Genomic DNA, 22,955 nt, shown 5'->3' on the forward strand with positions numbered 1-22,955 from the left:
AGAGGCAAGTGAAAACTTAAAATGATGAAACTCCTACAATGAAATCCGCCCGAGAGAAAGCAAAAGCAGCGTGTTGAAGAGACGTTGGGATTCCCTTGTTCACAGAGACACGACTCATGATAACGAAGAGCTGAAGGCAATGTGTGACGCGACCACGTACAGGAGAACAGCCTCCAAAGAAGGAATTCCTGCCACTTGCTGCGACAGGAGGCATGCCGGGGACACTGCGCTAAGTGAAACAAGCCAATCACAAAAGGACAGATGGTGGGGATTCCTCTCACACGATCTATCTGAAATAAGTCAAAGTCATAGAAATAACAGAGCAGAATACTGGTAAGCAGGAACTCAGTGGGAATGAGGGCCATGGAAGAGGAGAAAGAGAGCCTTTGTTTAAGAGATACAGGACTTTGGACCCTGGTGCGGTAGCCTGGTGATAGATTCCTTGCCTTGCATGCGTCGGGAACCCAAATGGGTACCAGTTCTAATGCCAGTGGCCCAACTTCCCATCCAGCTCCCTGCTTGTGGCCTGGGAAAGCAGTCGAGGATGGCCCAAAGCCTTGGGTTCCTGCACCCACGTGGGAGACCCGGAAGAACTCCTGACTCCTGGCTTCAGCTCAGCTCCAGCCGTTGCAACCACTTGGGGAGTGAACCAGCAGACGAATGATTTTTCTCTCTGTATCCCCTTCTCTCTGTATATCTGTTTTTCCAGGAGGGCCTCCCAGTTTGTTCCTAATTCTAGCTTCCCCAGTAAGGCGGATCCTGAGAGGCAGTGGCAACAGTTCAAATATAAAGTTCCTGGCATCCCTGTGCCCTGGGAGACCTGCAGCGCAGTTATTTCCTGGTTTTGGCCCTGCCCAGTCTTGACCATGAGGGCATTTGGATAAGGCTGAACCAGTGAGCACGGCGCTCTTTCTCTCTCTTCTCTCTCTCTCTCTCTCTCTCTCTCTCTCTCACACACACACACACACAAGCACACTATGGGGAATTCCTGAGCAGTAACTTCTGGTTGAGTTTGCAGTGTGACCTTCTTGTCATTGTTGCACTGTAAGTATTTTTCAGTTTGGGCAGGCGCAGCCCCGTCAGATGCAAGCCGACTTAGCAGCTGGCAAGGAGCCGGCAGTACACAGCGGCGTTCTCGACACGTCCAGCCACATTTCCACAATGTTTGAATCCTTGCACAAGCACATTTAGGGTCTGTGCCGCTTCTCTCTCTCATCAGGTTGCTATTCCCTCCCTCCCCCGGTCTATAAACAACCCAAAAAGACTATTCCAGATGAATCTTTTATTTCTCCTTTCAAAAAACAACTGCATCCTGCAGTTTGAAAAGGAAAGCCCGTTGGAAACATGGTGGCAATTTCATTTTCGGTCATCACCCTGGGACAGCAAAGCCAATCAGAGTGAGAGCCTTGCGTACCAGGAGGCAGTGACAACAATCTAAAAGTACACACAGTGACAAGGCGGTACTGCTCACGGTGTAGTTTGGCCGCCTCGCAGCCAGAGGCTGTGCGCATTTACCAATCGCCACTATTACTGCTGAGCGGTCTGGGAAGAGGCCACCCACGGGGTCACCAGGATCCCACTTAAGTTTGGAAGGTGTCCAGGAAAGTGTTCAGACCGTTGAAAGCATCAAGCCTGGGCATTCGGACACCGGAATCCGGGTGGTCCTGAGGTGCGTGGGCGGAGCTTGCGTGTGAGTGGCAGGGCACGGCGAGGAGCGGGTGGTCTCTGCTCCCCACCGCCTACAAACATGGATGGCTTCAGCGCTCCGGTCCGAGGCGGCCATCTTGGTCAAGCTGGGCTCTGGATGGACCTTGGCGGAGTTTATAAACGCCGGCGGGGCTGCCCGGGTCCAAGGTCACAACGGGCGTGTGAGCGGGCAAAGTGGGGGTGCAGTCCGACTAGGACCTGCTGGGCCCCAAGGATGGCGAGGAGGTGCGCGCTGAGGCGCTGCCTGCAGCTCCTGGCGCCCTCGGCGGAGCCGGCGCGGCGGGGCCGGGGGCGGCGGACTCCGGGAGCAGGTGGCCGCCGCCCGGGCTCCTCCTGTCGCCCCGGGCCGTTGAGGCCGCCGCGGCAGCGCGCGAGCCCGGCAGTGCCCGGCGCCAGGTGAGCCCGCGCTCCGCGTTCTCGGGCCTCTCCAGGGCGCGCGCGCGCTGCTGCGGGAGCGCAGCGGCTCAGAGCTGGGCGCGCGCTCGTGGGCTTCCTGTCCCCGAGCCATGCCCCTCCTCCTCTGCATCCTCCTTCTGGCGATGCTGTGCTTGTGAAGGAGCAAGGTTTCGTACTTGCTTTTGCTCTTCTCCACGAGTGGCGGAGCCTACCTTCCTGGAGCTTGCCTGGGGTGAGAAGTCACACACGGATTCGTGGGAGAATCGCCGCGTGTGGGATTTAAGATCCTATCTGCCGTGCGGATGAGCAGGTTGCGTCTTTGCGCTGAGTACTTAGGCTTTTGTTTGTTTGTTTGTTTGTTTTTTTGAAAGGTGATATAGAAATAGACCAGTGGGGGACAAGTCCTCTCAGAGCCAACTTCACTTCTGCTTGGGCTGTGGGACTTTAGCCTCCAAAACCCCATGCCAACAGGTTGCTATCCTTCAGTCTTGACACAGGTGTATTTATATAATCACAGCCAGGAAATACAGAGAAAAAAAAAAAGTGGGGTGGGAGGAAGACGCTCTTTTCTGGAGTTTTCTGTGCCGGGGGAGGGGGGGTGGTGATTTACTTTTTATGAGTTTTTCCTACGGGGTTTGTATATAGCAAGTGTTCCGGTATGTGTGTGTGTGTGTGTGTGTGTGTGTGTGTGTGTGTGTGTGTGTTTCTCGACATTGTAGTTAGGGAAATACATAGGCTGCTGTGGGCTCTTGGGAAATCCGGGGGTGTGAAAAGTTAATAGGCTTTTTGAAAAAGTCATTGAGTTTTGTCTTTGCTTTACTGTTCATAGATTGTTACACACGCCGCGTTACTCATCTCTTGGCCTCGGTGTAGCGTGCGGTGTGTGCTGGCTGATCCTTCTGATGAGTTTATTGAGAAATTCTTTGCCGAGAGGCATTTGTTTGCGACGTCAGTGATTTCCATCGTTTGTGGAAAATTGGACGTTTTTACGTGTGTTACCTCGCTTAGGAGTTCGCTGCAAATAGCAACTTTGTGGGGAAGTCTTGAAAAGAAACATCCGCAGCCTACCTACCACGTTCTGGTTTTGTTGGGAGATTGGCCAAAGGAGACATTGAAGTGCAAGGGGACTTAATTAGAGTAAGAATTTGGGCGATGGAGAGATTAGAACTATTGTAAACCAGCTGCAGTCACAATCAGGCTTTTCAAAGACTTTCTTTTCCTGCGCAAGAATTACAGTGCATCTCTGTGAGACGGGAATATTTAGCGCATTTGCTGTCCCCAATTATAAGTTATAGTGTTCAGACTGCAACTGGGTAGTTCTGAAAAGCAGTATTTGTTTTGAATTGTGTTGTTGTTTCATTCTACGTTTGCCTTGTAATGATGGATGGCTGTGGCAATGGTGGATTTTTCTGTTCCTTTTCTCATCCATTTGTGTAAAGACGAATATGCATATAGCCAGAGGGCTGTGAGGACATGGGCATTTTAGTTTGCAATGCATGCGAGCCAAAGTGTTGTCACTGAAGCATTGTTAAGGAAATGAACTGCACAGGTAATTAATCTTAACAAACATTTTTATCCTGAAGGCCTGTGAGGGCTTAAGTAAATCTGGCATTAAAAAGAGTACCACCCATGGGTCCAGCGCGGTAACCTAGTATCCGATATGAGTGCCAGTTCTAATCCTGGCAGCCCTGCTTCCCATCCAGCTTACTGCTTCTGGCCTGGGAAAACCTTGGGACCCTGCACCTGCGTGGGAGGCCTGGAAGAGGCTCCTGGCTTCAAATTGGTGCAGCTCCAGCCATTGCTGCCACTTGGGGAGTGAATCATCGGACGGAAGATCTTCCTCTCTGTCCTCCTCTCTGTATATCTGCCTTTCCAATAATAATAATAAGTAACTCTTAAAAGAAATAAGAGAAAAACTCATGCGATTTCTAATGGAAGGGTCAAGTGGTAGTTTTTTTTTTTTAACTGCCGTAATACTGGAGAAGTCTGGCCACCTGCAGTCTGTAGTGTAAGCAACTTTTGATACAGGTTACTGACACATTCCTATATCTGCAGCAGCTTGCTGATAGCCATCTGGCCTTTTGCTTAGCCAGTGGGTTAAATAATGTATTTTAGCTTTATTGTTTACAGAACCCCTTCAAGTATTGTTTTAAATGTTAATTTCCAGGTTGATTTTTATAGACATGAAATACATGAGATGATGAACCCCAATCCAGTGGGTGAAGAAGATAGTACACCAAAACTGGAGTGATATGTAATGATTTGGCAAAGGCCTCTTAGCTCAAGCGGTCAAGGCCAGCCTTTCGCACGGGCTACGCCCTGCTTGGCTCCTGTCAGGCTGTTCACGCAGCCAGGGCACGGTGGCGTGGGTCCGGAATGTTGGGCAGCAGCTCGCTCACGACTTGCACCCCTAAACCTGGGTGACGGCTTGGGAGCCGTTGATACTGTTGGCCGTGTGCCCCTGCGGACCCTAGGCAGCAGTGGCGCTGGTCCAAGGGAGGTAGGGCTTTGCCATCCAGGTAGAGCACATGGACTGAATTCCGGATCCCAGCTTCGGGCTGGGGCAGCCCTGGGTTTTGCAAGCTGTGGGATGCTGAACCTGCAGAATAAGGACACATTTCAAAACAGGGTTTTCGTATCAGAGGAATCCAGAGCTGGACAGTTCAGCTGGCATGGTGGAGCCGTGGCACTGCAGAGCTCCTCTATGCCAAGTCTAGGATGTCGGCCCCTTGCTCCTGCTCAGGATGGCTCTGGTGGTGGGCTGTGGTGAGAACAGACAGGTGCTTCCTCCCACCTTCTGTTTTGTTTTGTTAAAGGTTTTTTTTTTTATTTTCTTGGAAAAGCAGATTTACAGCAGGAGAAGGAGAGAAAGAGAAGAAGAGAGAAAGATCTCCCATGTGCTGGTTTACTTCCCTAAGTGGCCGCAAATTGGCCAGAGCTGAACTGATCTGAAGCCAGGAGCCAGGAGCTTCTTCTGGGTCTCCCACGTGGGTGCAAAGTCCCAAGGCTTTGGGCTCTGTCCTTGACTGCTTTCCCAGGCCACAAGCAGGGAGCTGGATGGGAGGTGGACATGAACCGTGCCCATATGTGATCCTCTCCCTACTTTGTTTTTTTTTAAAGCAGACTCCAGGTACCTGTAAACCTTCAACTTAAATCATATCAGTTACCTCGTTGCCAGTATGGCCCTGTGTAGCTAAAAGCCTAGGGACTGCAGTCATGGAGCTGGAGTGTAGGAGCCCTGGGGAGAGGGCATTCTGCCACAAGAAGGGGGCTGGATGTTTTGCTGGGCATCTTGTAGTCTTTCTCACTGTGCCACCATGGAACTCTGCCATTCCCCCAAGGCATTCCTGTTCCTCTGTTCCGTGATTACGAAGGTCAATGCCAAGGCCTCTTTGTCCCTGCACCCTGTGGTGACTTTCGCTTCTTGGATGATTTGATTCTCAGCAGATCTTTTCAAAACTAATGAACTTCAGCTCCGGTCTCTTTATTCATCCCATTGATAAAAATGCATTGAGTGCTCATTATGTTCGGGCTACCCTGTGGTAACGTGAATCATTACTGACTGGGTTTTCTTTTCCTTTTTTCTCCCTCGGCTTGGCTTCTTAGGAGCGCACAGGGTTGACTTTATGACTCAGATGGACTGAGTTCAGGTGTGTGAGTTGCTGACCTTTGCATCCAGGACTGTAACCTGACCAGTGTGCAGCCATCCCAGGAGCTGCTGCCTGTAAGCTGGAATGCGGGACAGGCAGGAAGAAGGGTCTTGGTGGCAGGCAGCTGCCAGGCTGGCACACATTCTGGGGGTACTGTATTATCTTCTGGGATCCTTCGTAAACGTTAGGTGGAGAGGTGGTTGGGAGAGAAAGTGAGGCTTTTAGTTTAGATGGTTTTATTTATTGATTTTTTAAAAAGATTTATTTTTTTATTGGAAAGGCAGGTTTGCAGAGAGAAGGAGGGACAGAGAGGAACATCTTCCATCTGCTGGTTCACTCCCCAAGTGGTCGCAACGTCTGGGCTGAGCTGGAGCCAGGAGCCAGGAGCTTTTTCCGGGTCTCCTGCGCAGGTGCAGAGTCTCAAAGTTTTGGGCTGTCCTCTACTGCTTTTCCAGGCTACAGGGAGGAAACAGGATGGGAAGTGGAGCAGCTGGGAAACCAACTGGCACCCATGTGGGATCCCGATGCATATAAGGAGAGGACTTTAGCCACTAGGCTACCGCGCCAGACCCGAGGAATGATATTTTATTTATTTAAAAAAATATTGACTTATATTGCAAGTCAGGGTAACAGAGAAACAGAGAAACCGGTATTCCATCTGCTTCATTCTAAATAGATCATCTTCAGTTTTCTCAGAACCAACATCCCTGTCCACGTGCTGTGTTTGTTGTTGTTGTTGTTGTTTTGTCTTATTCTTAAGGTATGAAGGAAGGTCTAACTATGTCAGCTTAGTGAACAGTGTTTATGCGTATTTTTCTGTATTTGCCACAATAGGGTATTTTGGTGTGGTTGGCCTAAGGGGTGCAGTTGTGTGCCATGGCTGCTGATTTCAGCCTGTCCCAGCACAGGCTGTTGTGGCCGTTTGGGAAAGTGAACCAGTGGAAGAAGGATCTCTCTGTAGCACGCCTTTCACATAACGATACGTTACACACATACATACATTTTCTAGAAATGTCTTTTATTTAAGGAGGATCTCTATTTCTCCCTTATGCTGGTTCTTAAATAAACAGATTATTTGATGTGAGAGGCAGTGACTGAAACAGAGGCAGTGCTCCCCTCTGCTGGTTTAGTCCCCCAGGTGCCCGCAGTGGGGGTGCTGGGCCCGGCTGAAGCTGAGAGCTGGGAGCAGCAGCCTAATAATCAAGGCGAGGCCAGGCTTGAGCCAGGAGCTGGGAACTCAATCTGGTCTCATACTGGTGTCAGGGACCCGGGAACTGGAGCCATTAGCTGCTGCCCCCCCAAGATCCATGACATCAGAAAGCTGGGCAGAAGCAGTGAATTGAAACAGTTCCCTTTAACTCCTTCTGAAAACGATCTTTCTCTTCCCTTAAGACAGAAGAAGAGGAAATGTAAAATTGTGAAGTCAACTGTGTTTATTTGGAGAGGCCTGAATGTTTAGTTCTGAACACTCCCCTGCCTTCAGGTCAGCATCTTGGTTTCTGCAGTGGACAGGCGCTCAGTGGTAAACGCACACATCAGCAATGGCACTTCGCTGCTTCAGAAGTTAGAAGCGTGTTAGTTCTCAAATACACATTGTACTGCTGTGATTTTTGTCTTTCACTTTCTAAAAATGATAAAGCGGTGCATTCAACTCCAGACAGTTGGCAGCTCTTAAACGTCAAAGAAAGAGCGTGACACATTTGCTTATGGAACAGAGAAGTCTTGGTTTTGGAGCACATTTTATGCCTGTGTGCAGTCCATTGAAGTAAAACCATGTACACTCAGCTGAATTTTCTTCACCAAATGTCATAGTTCAGACCTCTTTTTGGTTGAAGACAAAAATAAGAATAAATTTGCTGTTAAGTAGGCACTGAATCATCAAACATGTGTAGAGTGTGTACTTGATAACCAGTACAAGGGAGTCTGTATTGTCCTTTTTACAATAATTTTTTTTAAAATGTTAAAACTATCCACGGATTCACTGCCGCATGGCTGCAGCAGTCAGGGCCGGACCAGAGCCAGGAACCAGGAGCTCTGTTCACATCTCCCACTTGAAGAGTAGTAACTCAAGTGCTTGAGCCGTCATTTGCTGCCTTCCCAGGGGTGTTAGCTGGAAGCTGTGCAGGAAGTACAATAGCTAGGACTCCAGTCAGTCCTTGGATGTGGGAGTGTGAATGGTTTGGCTTGCTGTGCCACAGAACTTGCCCTAATAAGTTGTCCCTTAAAAAGAAACATTTCAGGGCCCTGTGCAATAGCCTAGCGGTTAATGTCCTCGCCTTGAACACGCCAGGATCCCAAATGGGTGCCGGTTCTAATCCAGGCAGCCCTGCTTCCCATCCAGCTCCCTGCTTGTGGCCTGGGAAAGCAGTCGAGGATGGCCTAAAGCCTTGGGACCCTGCACCTGCGTGGGAGACCCAGAAGAAGCTCCTGGCTCCTGGCTTTGTATTGGCTCAGCTCCAGCCATTGCGGCTGCTTGGGGAGTGAATCAGCAGATGGAAGATCTTCCTCTCTGTCTCTCCTCCTCTCTGTATCTCTGACTTTCTAATAAGAATAAATCTTTTTTTTAAAAGAAATATTTCAGGGTGGGTGTTTGGTATGCTTTAGACACCTGCATGCCGTATTATTCTGTGGGTAGCACACCCTTAGGCGTCATTTGTAGGGGTGGGCAGGTGATGGCCAATTCTTCCAATTTCGGTCTGTTTTGAAAGGTCTTTGTTTTGCCTTCATATACAAATGAGATTTTTCTTCATACAACACAATCGGTATATTTATAATATATTTACACACATACGCACACACACATATATAGTGTTTTGGGTTGGCAGTTTCTTTAGTAGCTGGGTTATGTCTTTCCATTCTCTCCTAGCCTGTAGGGTTTCTGATTAGAAAACAACTATTAATTCTCATTGCAAATCTTCTAAAGGCAATCATTCCATTCTCTCATGTATATTTTAGAATTTTTTTAAGATTTATTTTTGTTGAAATGAAGCTTTACAGAGAAGAGAGACAGAGAGAAAGATCTTCCATCCACTGGTTCACTACCCAAGTGATTATACTTTCTGGAGCTGACCCAATCCGAAGCCAGGAGCCAGGAGCTTCCTCCAGGTCTCTCATGTGGGTGCAGGGTCCCAAGGCTTTGGGCCGTCCTCCACTGCTTTCCCAGGCCACAAGCAGGGAGCTGGATGGGAAATGGAACAGACAAGTTATGAAACAGTGCCCATATGGAATCCTACTGCGTGCAAAGTGAGGATTTAGCCAATGGGAACCTTTGCTTTTCATTGTTTTTGAGGAAACTTAAAAGACTTCTTTCAGTGATTTAATCAATCGCGTCATCTGCATTCTAATATTGAGGTGTTGCTATGTTCCTTTGGCGGAGTCCTTTCCCCCTCTTTGTCATATTTCTCATGTCTGTGTATGTTTAGTCATTCCTATCAGTTCCCATCATTCTCCCCTGGTAGTTTTTAATCTTTGAACTGTGCCTTTGTGGCTTGGAAGAGTGACTGTTCCTTGCAAGGCTATCTGGAAGTCTGTATGTGCTAGGTACGGGCGGTGTACTCTGGACTGCGCTCACATGAGGGATGAGAGTCCAGCGTGCCACCCAAGTTGGACACAGTGACACACAGTTGGAAATGGTGCCACTCCCTTTTCGTCAGCACTGGAGAGGCCGTGATGACGGGTGTGATCACCGCCTGACCTCCTCTGTTTCAAGGTCATTGACAGCTGAGGTGATGGTGCGGAGGCTGCAGCCCCTCTGCACGCCAGCACTTGGGCCACACAGAAGCTCTGTGGACTTTCCTGTGCCCAGAGACCCAGCTGCAGACCACACATGACCATAGAGTCACCCTGCATGAGGGTGCCAGAAAGGAGCCTGTTCCAGGAACCTGCTGGATCGCTCTCCGTTGCACGAGTACCTGTCTGGACTTGAAATCAGTGTACTCCAGGCAATGTCTGGCTGCTCTGGCCACTTGAGGTGGCGGGGAGCTGCCGCTCACACCTGCTGCTACCCGCCCTGTCCAGCCATGCATGAGCGGAGCTCGCGAGCTCTGTCCTCCTGTCGCAGGGAACCGCCACTCTTTTCCTTTGCTTCCTCACTAAACATTTCTGTCAGAGCCACCCTGCCTTCATTCTCCGCAGATGATGGAGCAGACGCTGCCGGGTATTCCCATGGCCACCTGTCACATTCCCATGAGCTTTCTGAGGATGTGTGTGTCTCAGGGTATGTGCAAAACTATTTCAAAAAGATCACAGAAAAATAGAATTATACGCATCCATTTTTCTCCCATTAACTTTTTGAAGGTCGTTTGTACGTAACATATTGCATTTTTTTCACCGTTGTGACAAAATATCTGATACAGGATGACTTTATAAAGAAAAGAGGTTTCTTTAGCTCACAATTTTGGATGCTGTAAGTCCATACATCATGGCACAAGCTCTGAAGAGGGTCCCCTTAGCTGTGTCACCTCATGGCAGGTTGCAGGAGTGTGTGTGTGTGTGTGTGTGTGAGCAAGAGGGAGAGTGAGACAGTGTGCTCTGGTGGCTTGTAATAGAGTACCAACCTTCTAACACAAGACACGTTTTTTGAAAAGCTACCATGTGTAAGATGAAAAATATGCGCATCCCAAGTTTGTTCTCACAGTGAGGAGAGGGAGGGTGGAGCAGGTGCTGGGCTCTAACCCTTATCTGTAGAGGATACCTTTGTTGCAAAGTAACTTGTAACTTGAACTCTGAACCTGTGTGTTTTTGTCTGTTAAATGAAGTGGGGGGTGCTCAAGTGGATGATCAGAGGCCCTGTCCTTTGTAAATGTTTCAACCTGAGCTTATTCAACCAAGGAGGAAAAAAAAGTTGATTCTGTGAGAATGGACATGCCCCCCACCAGATCTGCATTAAAGTCTAATGGAACTGAACAGGAGTTGGATACTTGACTGGTTGAGGGGAGTTAGGACAAAGGAACTACTTTTTTTGTGGTATCATTGAATCCTTTGAGAAGCCTTTAAGTAGGTATTTTTACATGTGCAGAAACACGGGATTGGCCAGGTTCAAGTGTCTACTCAAGGTGGAGAGTCTGTTAGACTCCGCCCTACTGTGCACAGGGCCAGGTGAGCCACAGTGTGCCTCTGCCTCTGTGGACTGGGGCTTCTTAACCACCACCATCCTCCTGACTCCCATTCACCCTGGCCGACTGGGGTCAGGGGGCTGGGCAGGGGGCAGAGGTTATGGTTCAACCTGTGCGTTCATACTGGACTTTATGGTCTTTCCCTTTCTCTCCTGGGAAGGTGTTTCAGGTTTTTTTGAAGATTTATTTATTTTTATTAGAAAGTCAGATTTACAGAGAGGAGAGTCAGAGAGAAAGATCTTTTGTCCATTGGCTTAGTCTCCAAGTAGCCACAACAGCTGGAGCTGAGCTGATCTGAAACCAGGAGTTAGGAGCTTCCTCTGGTGCCCTGCACAGGTGCAGGGTCCCAAGGCTTTGGGCCGTCCTTGACTGCTTTCCCAGACCACAAGCAGGGATCTGGAAGGAGCATGAGCAGCCAGGATACATATCATTCCCATATGGGATCCTGGCACATGCAAGGAGAAGACTTCAGTTTCTAGGTAACAGCCCTAGGGTTTCTATTTATTTATTTATTTTTCCTTTTTTTTTATTTTGATGATCGTTACATAGTTGATTAGGGCTCAAAGGGTCAAGGGTTACAGGAAAGTGGGTAAGACCATTGTTTCCACATCCTCTTTTTTCCTTCTTGTATCTGGGGGAAGGGGAGAGACGAAGGGAAAAGTCACACGCCCCCTCCCACCCATTCCGGGGTCCTCGATGTGAGGCGTGCTCTGAGGGCACTGCTCAAGTAGCTTCAGTAGTTCACCTGTTCTGAATTGCTGCCAAGCTCACCATTCCAAGCACAATGAAATCTCTCCAGAATCCACTGGCTGACAAAGTCTACCTTAGCATCTCCACTTGCCCAGACTTTCACTGCCAACACTTGGCTGGGGTCGTTGATTTGTTCTGTCCTCTGTTGTGGTACCCGGTGTCCTCTGCAGGTTCCGAATGGGCTGCCATATCCTCCATTGTGCACCTGGATATGCTGTTCACTGCTCTGTCTGAGCCACTGAGGAGGCTCAGCTTTGACACATGGACTCCATGGGCAGACCTTGGAACCTGCACTTCTGTTCATAGTCGGGGTTCTGAGTTCAGTGGTTTGATTGGAGGGACTCCCAAATAAACTTTGTTTGAAGTGATCCCAGACCAGATTCTTGTGTGTGCATGCCAGTACAGGGTCCGGCACAGTCCGTTGCCCCTATCAGCCTATTGCATATGCCGGTGGTTGCAATTGCTGGGTCAGTTCTGCCTCCAGCACTGTCTAGGGTTTCTGCTTAAGCATCCTTCTAGCCACACAAATGATACTTGGCTCTCTGTTAGTGTGCTTATTTTCTTCAGATTGTAAATTACATTACCTGTAGGCCTTATCTTTAAAACCAGTGAACAGGAAAGCTGATGTTTGTTTAATGGAGCTAGAAAGCAATGGAACTCATGACCGAGGAATCCACACTCCCCATACGTGATCACTTTCATGTGTCTGGAATCCTTTTTGGTTTATCATCAGAGCGTTTAGGGCTTTTGAGTGAAGCAGTAGCAGGGACAGTGGAAGCAGGAGCCGTCAGGTCAACCGGAACAGCCAGTGGTGCCTGAGCTGTCCTCCTATGCTTTGGGATTCCAAGTGCTCCCCTTGCAGCAAATCCAGGGACCAGGAAACAATGTTACTTTCAGTTTATAGATGAGGCAATCTAGGCAGAGGCATGGGGGCGCAGGAGGAGGTGTGAAACCTGCCTGAGGTCACAGAGCTAGGTGAAGCATTGTGTTAAACCAGCGATTCTAAATGAGATGTATGTTGTTTATCGGCTGTGTACGTGATGGAGAGGTCGCTGAATTAAAAGGCTGTCTCCTGGCATTTGATTTACTGCACTTTCTCCCTAGGGAAAGTATATTGGCAACAGATTATCCTCCGTGTAGGCCTGGGGGGTTCTATGTGAGTCAGTTGAGCGATTGTAGTACCCTCAGGGAACTACAAGGGGTTACTTTGTGTTGTGAACAATTATATTTTCATCGTGTTGAAACGACTGTAATTCATGCGCATGCTTTATTCTACAGGATGTCATTGCAATGTAACATTTACGTAGCATTTAACTGGCTAGGAAAACTGCTGTGGATGAGAGCAGAGAAGGGAGAGAAGGGAGTTTTATTTTTACTTCTTTCTTTTTTTTTTTTTTTAAGAACTGGCTGTTGTGCTAATAAGCGAAGTAACCATCTTTTCTACGAAGTAAACAGTAACATGGGATTCTAAAATTTTATTTTCCAGGAAGAGAGATCAAATTCCTAGAGACATGATTTTTTTTTTTTTTAAGTTCAGGGAAATTTTTATTTGTTAAGCGACAATAGTATGTCTGTGAGTATGTTTGAATGTGTTTAGGTTAAAGTCAGTAATTTATTCCTCCTTGTTTTTTTTTTATAAGTTCTTCACCGATGGACAGTGACGAAGGCGAGAGCAGCCAGTCCTTGGCGCCAGGCAGCCAGTATCCTAAGGAAACAGTAAGAAAACGGCAGAATTCGACACGCCATTCTGGAGGGAGCGATTCTTCCAGGCTTTCCAGGAGAAGCTTCAAGCTGGATTACAGGCTGGAGGAAGACGTAACCAAGTCTGTGAGAGGGAAAGATGGCAGATTTGTGAACCCTTGGCCCACGTGGAAAACCCCCTCCTTTTCCAGTGCCCTCCGGTGGCTTATGATGGAGAGAGACCACAGCGGCGTTCCCTGTTCTAAGGAGGTTAGTGCTGGGCTCTTTGGATTGCTTACCATGCAGAGGGCCTAGTTTTGCTTCAAATCAGTTGAACCGAGTCTTTTTAGTAGACTCAGATCAGGGTTCCTGGCGGGGGGGGGGGTGCTCAAGTGAAGAGGGGGTAACCCATATCCTTGGGTTCATAGTTAAGATGGTATAATTAAGCCACTCTGACCCATTGGCAGCTGGAGGTAGGCACCCCGTCCTTCGGAGGGATGGGGGAGGCAGCGACTCCTGCTGCTGATAGAGTCGGAGAAGGTTCCACAGCAGGGGAGATGTGAGTCCAGGCTTAGCAAGCACAGCGGTGTTTGCGCATGGAGGTGATGGCGTGAACGCGGACGTGAAAGGGAACAGGGATATAGCGTGTCCCGCACAGAGATAACCTGATGCAGGTTTGGAAGGTGAATCAGGAGGGTAAAAGGCTGGGTGTGTCTGGCTTCTGGTCCTTGGAGTGGGAAAAAGCTGCCAGAACTGTGAACGGCATCTTCACAGGAGCTTTCCAGATGTTTCAAGATGGCCTTTGTTCACCTTGGGGCCGACGTGCCACACTGGACGTAAAGCTGACGTGAATGATGCTGCATTGAGGCGGGGGTGTGTGGGCAGGTGGCTCCTATTCGCAGCATTGTTTTCTGCCTTCCAAGTGTCTCCCATGGCCTCCTCCCAGCCCTGCTCCTCTCCTCCCTAGCCTGTCTTGCCCCAGGGTGTGAGGGAAACTGAGTGATTAGGGATCTCATTGTGACGGGGAGAAAGTATGGGGGAAAAGGACAGACACCCCCCGAGGGCTTGGTTTGCAGCAGGAGGGGCAGGAGGGAGTAGACTGAGTTGTTCACATTGATGTTGATGTAAGATCTTCTGTTTGGGTAAATTTGTCCATTTTTCTCGAACGGATATGAAGTTGAAAACCTGGTATTGCTTTGGTGGTTAGGAATGTTCATAGTATGGATTTTGGCTACCAGAGTTGATGAATGTGAATAATAATTTTTAGTGCTTTTTTTTTTTTTTTTTTTTAGAATAAGCCCCAACATTGACAGGTGAAATCTTACATGTTTGTAGCTTAGAGCTTGGGACAAAGGAATCAGAACAGTTTTGTTTTTGTTTTTGATCTCTGCTGTCCGGGAGAACTCTATATAAGGAAAATATGGATTCGAGCTACCAAGAGGAGCGTGTAAGAGCTCCTGGTTACTGTAATTGAAATCCCAGGGAAGCTAGCTTATGAAGGAAAGGGTGTAATGTTCACTCACAGTCCGGGACCTGGAGGCCTCATGGCTCTGGTGGCTCTGTTCTTCTTGTGTTTGATCAGGGTGGTGGATGGTGAACACCTGCACAGGCGGGTTTATGTGGTGGGCTGGGAAGCAGAAACAGAGAGAGAGAGAGAGAGAGACAGACAGACAGACAGACAGACAGCAGGGAGCTGGATCAGATGTGGAGCATTTGGGATCTGACCAGTTCCCATCTGGGATGCTGGCAGTGTAAGCAGTCGCTTAGCTCATTGTACCACAGTGCCAGCCCGTGGCTTCCCCTTACCCTTGCACCCCGTGGAACTTTGAAGGGCCTTATCAACTCTCTACCTTACAGTTTTATGGTGTAACAGAGGTCAGATTCATTGTCATACTGTGACGTAATGGGTGTGGAACAGTATCGCATGAACAAAAGGAAGGTAAAAGTGGATTACTCGGGCCCGGTGCCATTGCCCAATAGGCTGATCATCTACCTTCAAGTGCTGGCAACCCACATGGGTGCTGGTTCGTATCTATTTAGTTGAAAGGCAGAGTTGGGGCCGCGGTGGGGCAGGTAGAGGGAATCTCTCAAGACCTTCATCTCCATCTGCTGCTGCACTCCCCCAAAAAGGCCACAATGGCCAGGTCTGGGCTGGGCCGGTGTAAGGAGCCAGAAATTCTATCCGCGTCTCCCACGTGAGCAGTAGGGTGCCGAGCACGTGGGCCATCCTCTGCTGCCCTCCCAGCCGCATTAGCAGGAAGCTGGGTTGGAAGAAGAGTAGCTGGGACTTGAACTGGCACTCCTAGGGGATGTTGGCTTGCAGGTGACGGCTTAACCCACCACACCACAGTGCAGGCCCCGGGTTGCTTATTTATTTATTTATTTTTATTGGAAAGTCAGATATACAGAGAGGAGGAGAGACAGAGGAAGATCTTCCATCCGATGATTTACTCCCCAAGTGAGCCGCAACAGCCGGTGCTGTGCCGATCCGAAGCCGGGAACCAGGAACCTCTTCCGGGTCTCCCACGCGGGTGCAGGGTCCCAAAGCATTGGGCCGTCCTCGACTGCTTTCCCAGGCCACAAGCAGGGAGCTGGATGGGAAGTGGAGCTGCCGGGATTAGAACCGGCGCCCATATGGGATCCCGGGGCGTTCAAGGCAAGGACTTTAGCTGCTAGGCCACAGCGCCGGGCCCCAGGGTTGCTCTTTGAATGCCAGAGTGCTGATTGACTTCTCAAAGGTATGCATCCTGATTCCCTTGGTGGAATCATCAGATAAGGAATGGCGGGAGTGGTTTATGGCCCATGTGCCCTGGGACCGTCACAGTGCTGAACTTTGAACTCTATGTACTCAAACATCATTTTCTCACTCCAGCAACTGTAAGCACAGGTCATCTTTTCAGGGCCTGGCCTGCTTCTGAGGCTTTTATTTTTATTTTTTTTCCTTTTTAGGAGAAAATAGCCCCAGCTGCATGCGGTGACAGTAGTCAAATAATTGCACCGAAGTTGGCTAACTACTGGCTTGATGGAAGAGTCTTTTAAAAAGAAAAATTGAGCTTAGCAGCAGTCAGAATTTGCAATTTACTTTTCTTTTGCGTAATGCCTTTTAGACTAAGAAGTATGCATTTTCAGGAGAAAAGCAAAAACAGCTAGTTTCTGGGATGACGTCACCTCCTCTCCCTAAATAGCCCAACCTTGCTGCGGTAACAGAGGTCAAGCTATGTTCTAGAATGAAGATAACTTTTAAAAAAAAACATTTTTATTTTTCCCCTCACGGCTGTGTATCTTTTTTTTTTTTTTTTTTGCGGACACAGGAGCTTGACAAAGAACTCCCAGTGGTTACGCCCTATTTTGTTGATGACCCTGGAGCAGCTCGAACAAGGGAAGCCGGTGTGCGGGTCACATGGCTGGGACACGCCTCGGTGCTGGTGGAGATGGATGAGCTGGTATTTCTCACAGATCCCATCTTCAGCTCCCGGGCCTCTCCATCGCAGTACTTGGGGCCCAAGCGATTCCGTCATCCCCCGTGCACCATCGGTGAACTGCCCCCCATTGATGCTGTCCTCATCAGTCACAACCATTATGACCATTTGGACTACGGTTCTGTCGCCGCCCTCAACGAGCGGTTCGGGAACGAGCTGAGGTGGTTCGTGCCTCTGGGTCTCCTCGACTGGATGCAGAAATGCGGCTGCGACAATGTGATCGAGTTGGACTGGTGGGAAGAGAACTGTGTTCCGGGTCATGACGAGGTCACCTTCGTCTTCACCCCTGCCCAACACTGGTGCAAGAGGACCCTGCTGGACGACAACAAGGTGCTCTGGGGCAGCTGGTCTGTCCTGGGGCCTTGGAACCGATTTTTTTTTGCAGGAGATACTGGCTACTGCTCCGTCTTCAAAGAGATAGGAAAAAGATTTGGGCCGTTTGACTTGGCAGCTATTCCCATTGGAGCTTACGAGCCGAGGTACGCGGGCTTGGAGGATGAAGTCCCAGCTTGCGTAAGATGGCTGATGGTGGTCAGTACAGTCATTAAGATTTTGTGTTGCTACCTTATTGGTGGCTTAGTGGCTATGCTCACTGGGGATTGGGTGGGTCAGATAGGTATTAAAATGTTTAAATATTTAAAGTGAAAACCGTTGGCAGTCCACCACAACGTTTGTTGGTGGTGGTGTCTTTGATTAGCTCGTCATATACCATTGTCTTCTGTTTGTGGAGGCAGTAAGTCGGACAACACTTGCTGCAGTAATGTCTGTCCGGGTGGCGGGCGGTGGGCATTGCAGCACCACACCCACCCAAAGGGAACTCACAGGCGGCCTGGGTTGCCATTCTCGTCCACCTTACAGTACCGCGGGACGCCAGCTTACCCTGCTTTCTCTTATGCTTATCTTTCTTGGAGTGGGGTGAGACTTCTTGCTTTCCTTGGCACCATGATGAAGTTTCAACGCAAGATGAAGAATGGACTCCTTTAGAATCTTGTAGTCAGAGAGTCTATCCATCCTCCAGTTGCTTGGCAGCAAAGGTCAATGTTTACTTCCCAGAAGGAATTGCCTCCTCGTCCTGGATTTTAGCTTTCACATTTTCTGTTGTCACTTAGGGTAGGGTCCCACCTTGAGTGTGACGGTCTTCCCCATGAAGGCTTTTACAAAGTTCTGTGTCTTGGTGGCAGATTGAAAAGGAAGCCCCCCCCCCCACCCAACTTTTTTTTCAGATTTATTTTATTGGGCCTGGTGCGGTAGCCTAATGGCTAAAGTCCTTGCCTTACATAAGCCAGGATCCCATGTGGGCGCTGGTTCGTATCCTCACTGCTCTGCTTCCCATCCAGCTCCCTCCTTGTGGCCAAGGAAAGCAGTTGAGGACGGCCCTGTGAGAGATCTGGAAGAAGCTCAGCTCAGCTCCGGCTGTTGCGGCCACTTGGGGAGTGAACCAGTGGATGGAAGATCTTCCTCTCTGTCTCTCATCTCTGTAAATCTGACTTTCCAATATAAAAATAGGATAACAAAAGATTTATTTATTTGAAATACTGTGTTACAGAGGCAGAGAGGTTTTATTTTTGCAAGAGTCACAGAAATAGAGAAGGAGAACTTCTTTCTAGTGGTTTACTCCCCCTACGGCCACAGTGACCAATGCTGGACCAGGCTGAAGCCAGGAGACAGGAGCTGCTTCTGGGTCTCCTTTGATGGGTCTAGAAGCCCAAACATTTGGGCCACCCTCTGCTGCTTTTCCCAGGCGCATTGGCAGGGAACTGGATCTGAAGCAGAGCCGCTGGATTCAGAGTGACACCCGCAAGGGGTGCTGGTGCTGAAGGAGGCAGCGTTTCTGGCTTCATGGAGCAGGTTTACAGACCTCGGGCCTGAGCACACTCAAGTTCTTTTGCAACTGGATGCTGGGCGTTTAGCCCTCACCCCAGCATTCTGTTGATTTGATTCATACGCAGGATTACAAAGTATCTGCTTTAAAGTCATCCCCGTCATCTTCTCAGAATCTATCTGTGAAATCAAAATACAGGTGACACGGCTGAACTTTGTGAGGGGAGTTTGGCTGGAGGCTTTTTATTGCGTGAGAAAGACTTGCACATGATATATGTGCATGCATGTTATATGCATGTAAAGTAACCTAATGAGGAAAGAAAACAACCTCAGCATTTACAGTGTCTCTGAGAAATATTACAGCTCAAAACGTAGCAAAATGTGTGCAAAACTATATCCGCAAGACTATGAAATAACATAGGATGTTAAAAAAAAAAACTTGCTTTTTTGTCGTTGTTGAGTAGAAGGGTGGACTAAAGGAAGATTCTTTTACACCTGTCGTGACTTTTCCTGTTTGCTGTCTTTTTGTCTGCTTTGTGCCATCTTGGTTCCTAGCTTCACTCCCCCACATCCCACCCCACATTTTGTGTGCTCTGTCCCAAAGGTTCTGTGGCTGCACATTGGATTCACCTGGGGCAGGTGGCACTTTGAAAAATTCCAGGGTCCAGGTCCCCACCCCCAGAGAGATGAGAACAGACCCGTGGAGAGCATAGGTCGGGTCGCAGGCCTTCTGAAACACGTGCTGGCTGAGTTCAGCAGCTGGGAAGTGTTGACGGCACCGTTGCTGTGTGTTGGCATGCACATTCAGAATCCAAGAGTGGAACAGGGGGAGGGAACAGCCAGTAAGCACCCCCAGCTCTTGAAAAATGCCGACTGGAGGAAGCAGTCATTAGAACTTAGAGAACACACTTCCCCGAGGGCAGCATTGATGAGTGGCTGTGTCCCATCAGGTGGTTTCTGAAATATCAGCACGTAGACCCCGAAGAAGCAGTGAGGATTCACATTGATGTGCAAAGCAAGAAATCCGTGGCCATTCATTGGGGAACCTTCGCCTTAGCAAACGAGGTGAGTCTGCTGTCAGGGAAGCAAGATTTGGGTTCTGTGCACGAGCCACAAAGAGCTTGGTGGGGCTCAGGGGTCCCTCTCGACCCAGCTGGGTCTTCAGAATTCATGCTGTGGAACTGGACTCTACGTGGTCATCACAGGGTGGTCCAGTCACGGTCTATTTATACGCAGTGGAAAAAGCCTTTTTCTTTCTCGGTTTGATTTCTTTGTAGTTAACAAAGCGCTAGTCTCCAAAACTGCAACAGTAACAGAAACAATCTGTGCGCATTAGGGATGAGGACAATGAGCCATCATATTCCCCCTACCCTGCAAGGAGGCTCTTGTCCTGGTGGGAGGTGGGAGATGGGCATGTGATCTAGGTGTTGGAAGATGATGGGGTCTTGGGTCCCCTGGGAGGGACCAGAGAGGGCTTCAACGTGAAGAGTGCCACCTGCACCTGGTTCTGCTGCGGCCAGGAGGAAGGCACTGCCAGATGGGGAAGGGCAGAGCCCAAGTTGGGAGATAACAAGTGTGGGGAGCCGGGAGGGACATTCAGCAGGAGGACAGAAGACATGTAGGCCATGGAGAAGGGAGGCCTGGCAGCGTAGGACTGTCTAGAATGTGTTCTCCACCCAGTAAATGACAGTTCCATGTCTACTGTGGACCAGACGTTGAGATTTGTGGACTCTGGTCCTAAATTAAAGCAGAATTGTTAATGTGTTGATTTGTTTTTTCCCTAAGGGACCTGAAGCCCAGCGCTCTGAGGCTAGCCTGGGTTTCTGGGATCATGTATTATCCTTGCTTTCCTGGAACCAGAGCCAGCCATAAGCACAATTTTGAAAGACCTGGTTGGAACGTGGCTTCTCCCACTTGGCCTGTTGCGTCTTGCATATTCTGGGGCCTCTTTCCAAGAACCTAGCATTTTCTTAGTATTTCAGGCATTTCCTGTCTGTCTCCTGTCTGACCCGTCCTCTCCGCTAAGGAAGATGGAACTTGTTTCAAAATGACTGTAGATACTATCTGCCCGTTTCCCATCTCGGGACCAGGTTGTTGCAATTCTTAGTTCTGTTGTGAGAGGATGGAATGATTCAGGAGTGAGGAGGTGAGTGATGGGAGGAAGAAGGAGCCTATTAATGTATGTGTGTATGTGAACAGAACAGGGGGAGATTTGAGAGTGTTTTTCCGAATTGGGTGGTAATTCCTTCTTCCTTTTCTGTGTGTGTGAATGTTCCATTCATATATACATATTCTGCATGTATCAGTGCTGGATGAAGTCGTAGCGTTTTTATTCAGCTGTGCGAAGAAAGGTTTTTAGCATGTGATGATGAGGAGGAAAAGCTTCAAGAATTACTCTGGTTTCCAATAATTCCTGTTGATTTCCTACTGACACCTGTAATAAAACCTCTTTGAGCCTTTAGCAATTCGGACTTTAACATTTGACGTTGGTTGAACAATTAGAAGGGATTTTCAAAGTGGGTGCTCCAGCCTATGATTTCTAAACACTTTAAAACCATTTGCATATAAACAGTTACAATCGCTGCTCAGCAGAATAAGACCTAGTTAATTTGGCCATCTTGAAGTATGTTCCTACTGATCAGGTCAATGATGAGTAGATACCCTGGATGACATATTTAAGCACCATTCTTTTCAGTCCCTGGTTTTGACAAAAATCAATTTTAAGTATCATAACTTTTTTTTAAAAGGTATTTATTTTTCTCTATTTGAAAAGCAGAGTGACAAAGAGGTATAAACACAGCAGTCAGTCGTCCATCTGTTGGTCCGCTTCCCGGAGTGGCCACATGGTCTGTTGCTTCGCAGGCACATTTGCAGGGAGCCGGCTCATAAGCAGAGCAGCTAGGACGTGGCCCTGGATGCTGGCGTCCCAGGCAGTGAGCCCCAACACAGCGTCACGAGTTAATGCATGTATGACATGACCTGGGTCTCTATTTTATCTGAATGAATTGTGCTATAGCAGGGAATAAAAATAGTGGCCCCATGAAAGAAGCTGGTTGCCCGGCCCTTTGTGATTGCAGTGTGGGTGACTCTTCCGCTTGCTGAGTTCTCGTCTCCCATCTACATAGCTGTCCTGTCCCACGGCTAAGGGACATTTTTTTTATCTCCTCTAAGGACCAAAGTTCCCATCAAACCACAAAATACGGTGAAGTCATTCGCTAGTGCTTCCTTCAGAAGGGCATTGTTCCATGTAGACATCTGTTGCTTATTTTAGTCTTAAGTCTTTTCTGAAATAGCCCCCATATTAAGTACTGTCAATATTTCTTTTCTTCTCTGTGCCGTTTTTCAGCATTACTTGGAACCACCAGTGAAGCTAGGCGAAGCTCTAGAAAGACATGGACTGAAGCATGAAGATTTTTTTGTCTTAAAGCATGGAGAATCAAGATACTTAAATACCAAGGAAGAAAACTGAGTAACTGTAAGCAGAGGAGCTTTTAAAGAAAAAAAGACAACATCTGATACAAGTTTGAAAGACAAAGGAAAGACTACGAAGTTATGAATAGTATGCCTCTTTTTAGCTACAGCTTCTGCAAGTTTGTGTTTTATGTTTTTTGTGATAACTTACTTACTCATACAATGACTAGTTCATATATGAAATAAAAAACGAAGACTTCAGGGTAGGGCATTTAAATGATGAATTGACTAATGAGTTTTACAGTTTCTTAGGTTACAAAAAGCTGATAAGACTCAAATTTTTTTAAAAAAAATATCAGGGCCTGTGATAAGATGAATCAAGGCTGGCTGCCACTCTAGATTGTTCAGAGGTCTACACCTACAGACATATATACTTATATATTTTTGTAAAGATTTATTTATTTTTATGGGAAAGGCAGATTTATAGACAGAAGGAGACAGAGAGATAAGGAGAGATGGAGAAAGATCCTCCATCTGTTGGTTCACTCCCCAAATGGCCATGAGCCAATCTGAAGCCTCTCCCACGTTGAGTGCAAGGTCCCAAGGCTTTGGGCTGTCTTCCACTGCTTTCTCAGGCCACAGGCAGGGAGCTGGATGGGAAGTGGAATGACTGGGACAAGAATTGGCAGCCGTGTGGGATGTTGGCGCTTGGAGGTGAAAGATTAGCTAGTTGAGCCCTCTTGCCGGCCCCCGACGATCCTGCTTATATTTACATGGTAGTAAATGATAAAACTGACTCCACATACTTGTAAACATAGCTGACTTTACTCTACCTAGATAAGCTTATTTGCTAAATAGTGATTTATTTTGCTACGCATAAAACCTCCCATCTTTAAAGACAACGTTTTTATTATGCTGAGCTCTGTATATTGCACCCTTTGACACAG

The 22,955-nt window shown here is 48.2% G+C and overlaps 1 protein-coding gene across 4 annotated transcripts; it reads left to right on the forward strand.

Annotated features, from left to right (window-relative positions):
• The first annotated feature begins 1,548 nt into the window (after window positions 1-1,548).
• NAPEPLD (N-acyl phosphatidylethanolamine phospholipase D) lies at window positions 1,549-22,177 on the forward strand. Of its 4 annotated transcripts, none has more exons than XM_058657558.1 (5): window positions 1,549-2,103; window positions 13,258-13,567; window positions 16,609-17,255; window positions 19,548-19,662; window positions 21,944-22,177. In XM_058657558.1, the coding sequence occupies exons 1-5, from the start codon at window positions 1,748-1,750 to the stop codon at window positions 22,064-22,066; spliced, it is 1,551 nt and encodes a 516-aa protein (XP_058513541.1). In that variant the 5' UTR covers window positions 1,549-1,747; the 3' UTR covers window positions 22,067-22,177. The 4 variants fall into 4 exon arrangements, with proteins under 4 accessions (XP_058513541.1, XP_058513543.1, XP_058513542.1 ...); XM_058657560.1 differs by having other exon boundaries at window positions 1,572-1,669; XM_058657559.1 differs by lacking the exon at window positions 1,549-2,103 and adding an exon at window positions 2,250-2,413.
• Window positions 22,178-22,955: the final 778 nt, after the last annotated feature.

Source organism: Ochotona princeps, chromosome 32 (assembly GCF_030435755.1).
Source record: "Ochotona princeps isolate mOchPri1 chromosome 32, mOchPri1.hap1, whole genome shotgun sequence".
Classification (NCBI taxonomy): domain Eukaryota; kingdom Metazoa; phylum Chordata; class Mammalia; order Lagomorpha; family Ochotonidae; genus Ochotona; species Ochotona princeps.

Coding starts and splice junctions, on each gene's coding strand:
- NAPEPLD (XM_058657558.1), top strand. CDS start 1,748: ATGGATGGCTTCAGCGCTCCGGTCCGAGGCGGCCATCTTGGTCAAGCT. Junction 13,568..16,608: donor GCGTTCCCTGTTCTAAGGAG/GTTAGTGCTGGG, acceptor TTGCGGACACAG/GAGCTTGACAAAGAACTCCC. Junction 19,663..21,943: donor CCTTCGCCTTAGCAAACGAG/GTGAGTCTGCTG, acceptor GCCGTTTTTCAG/CATTACTTGGAACCACCAGT.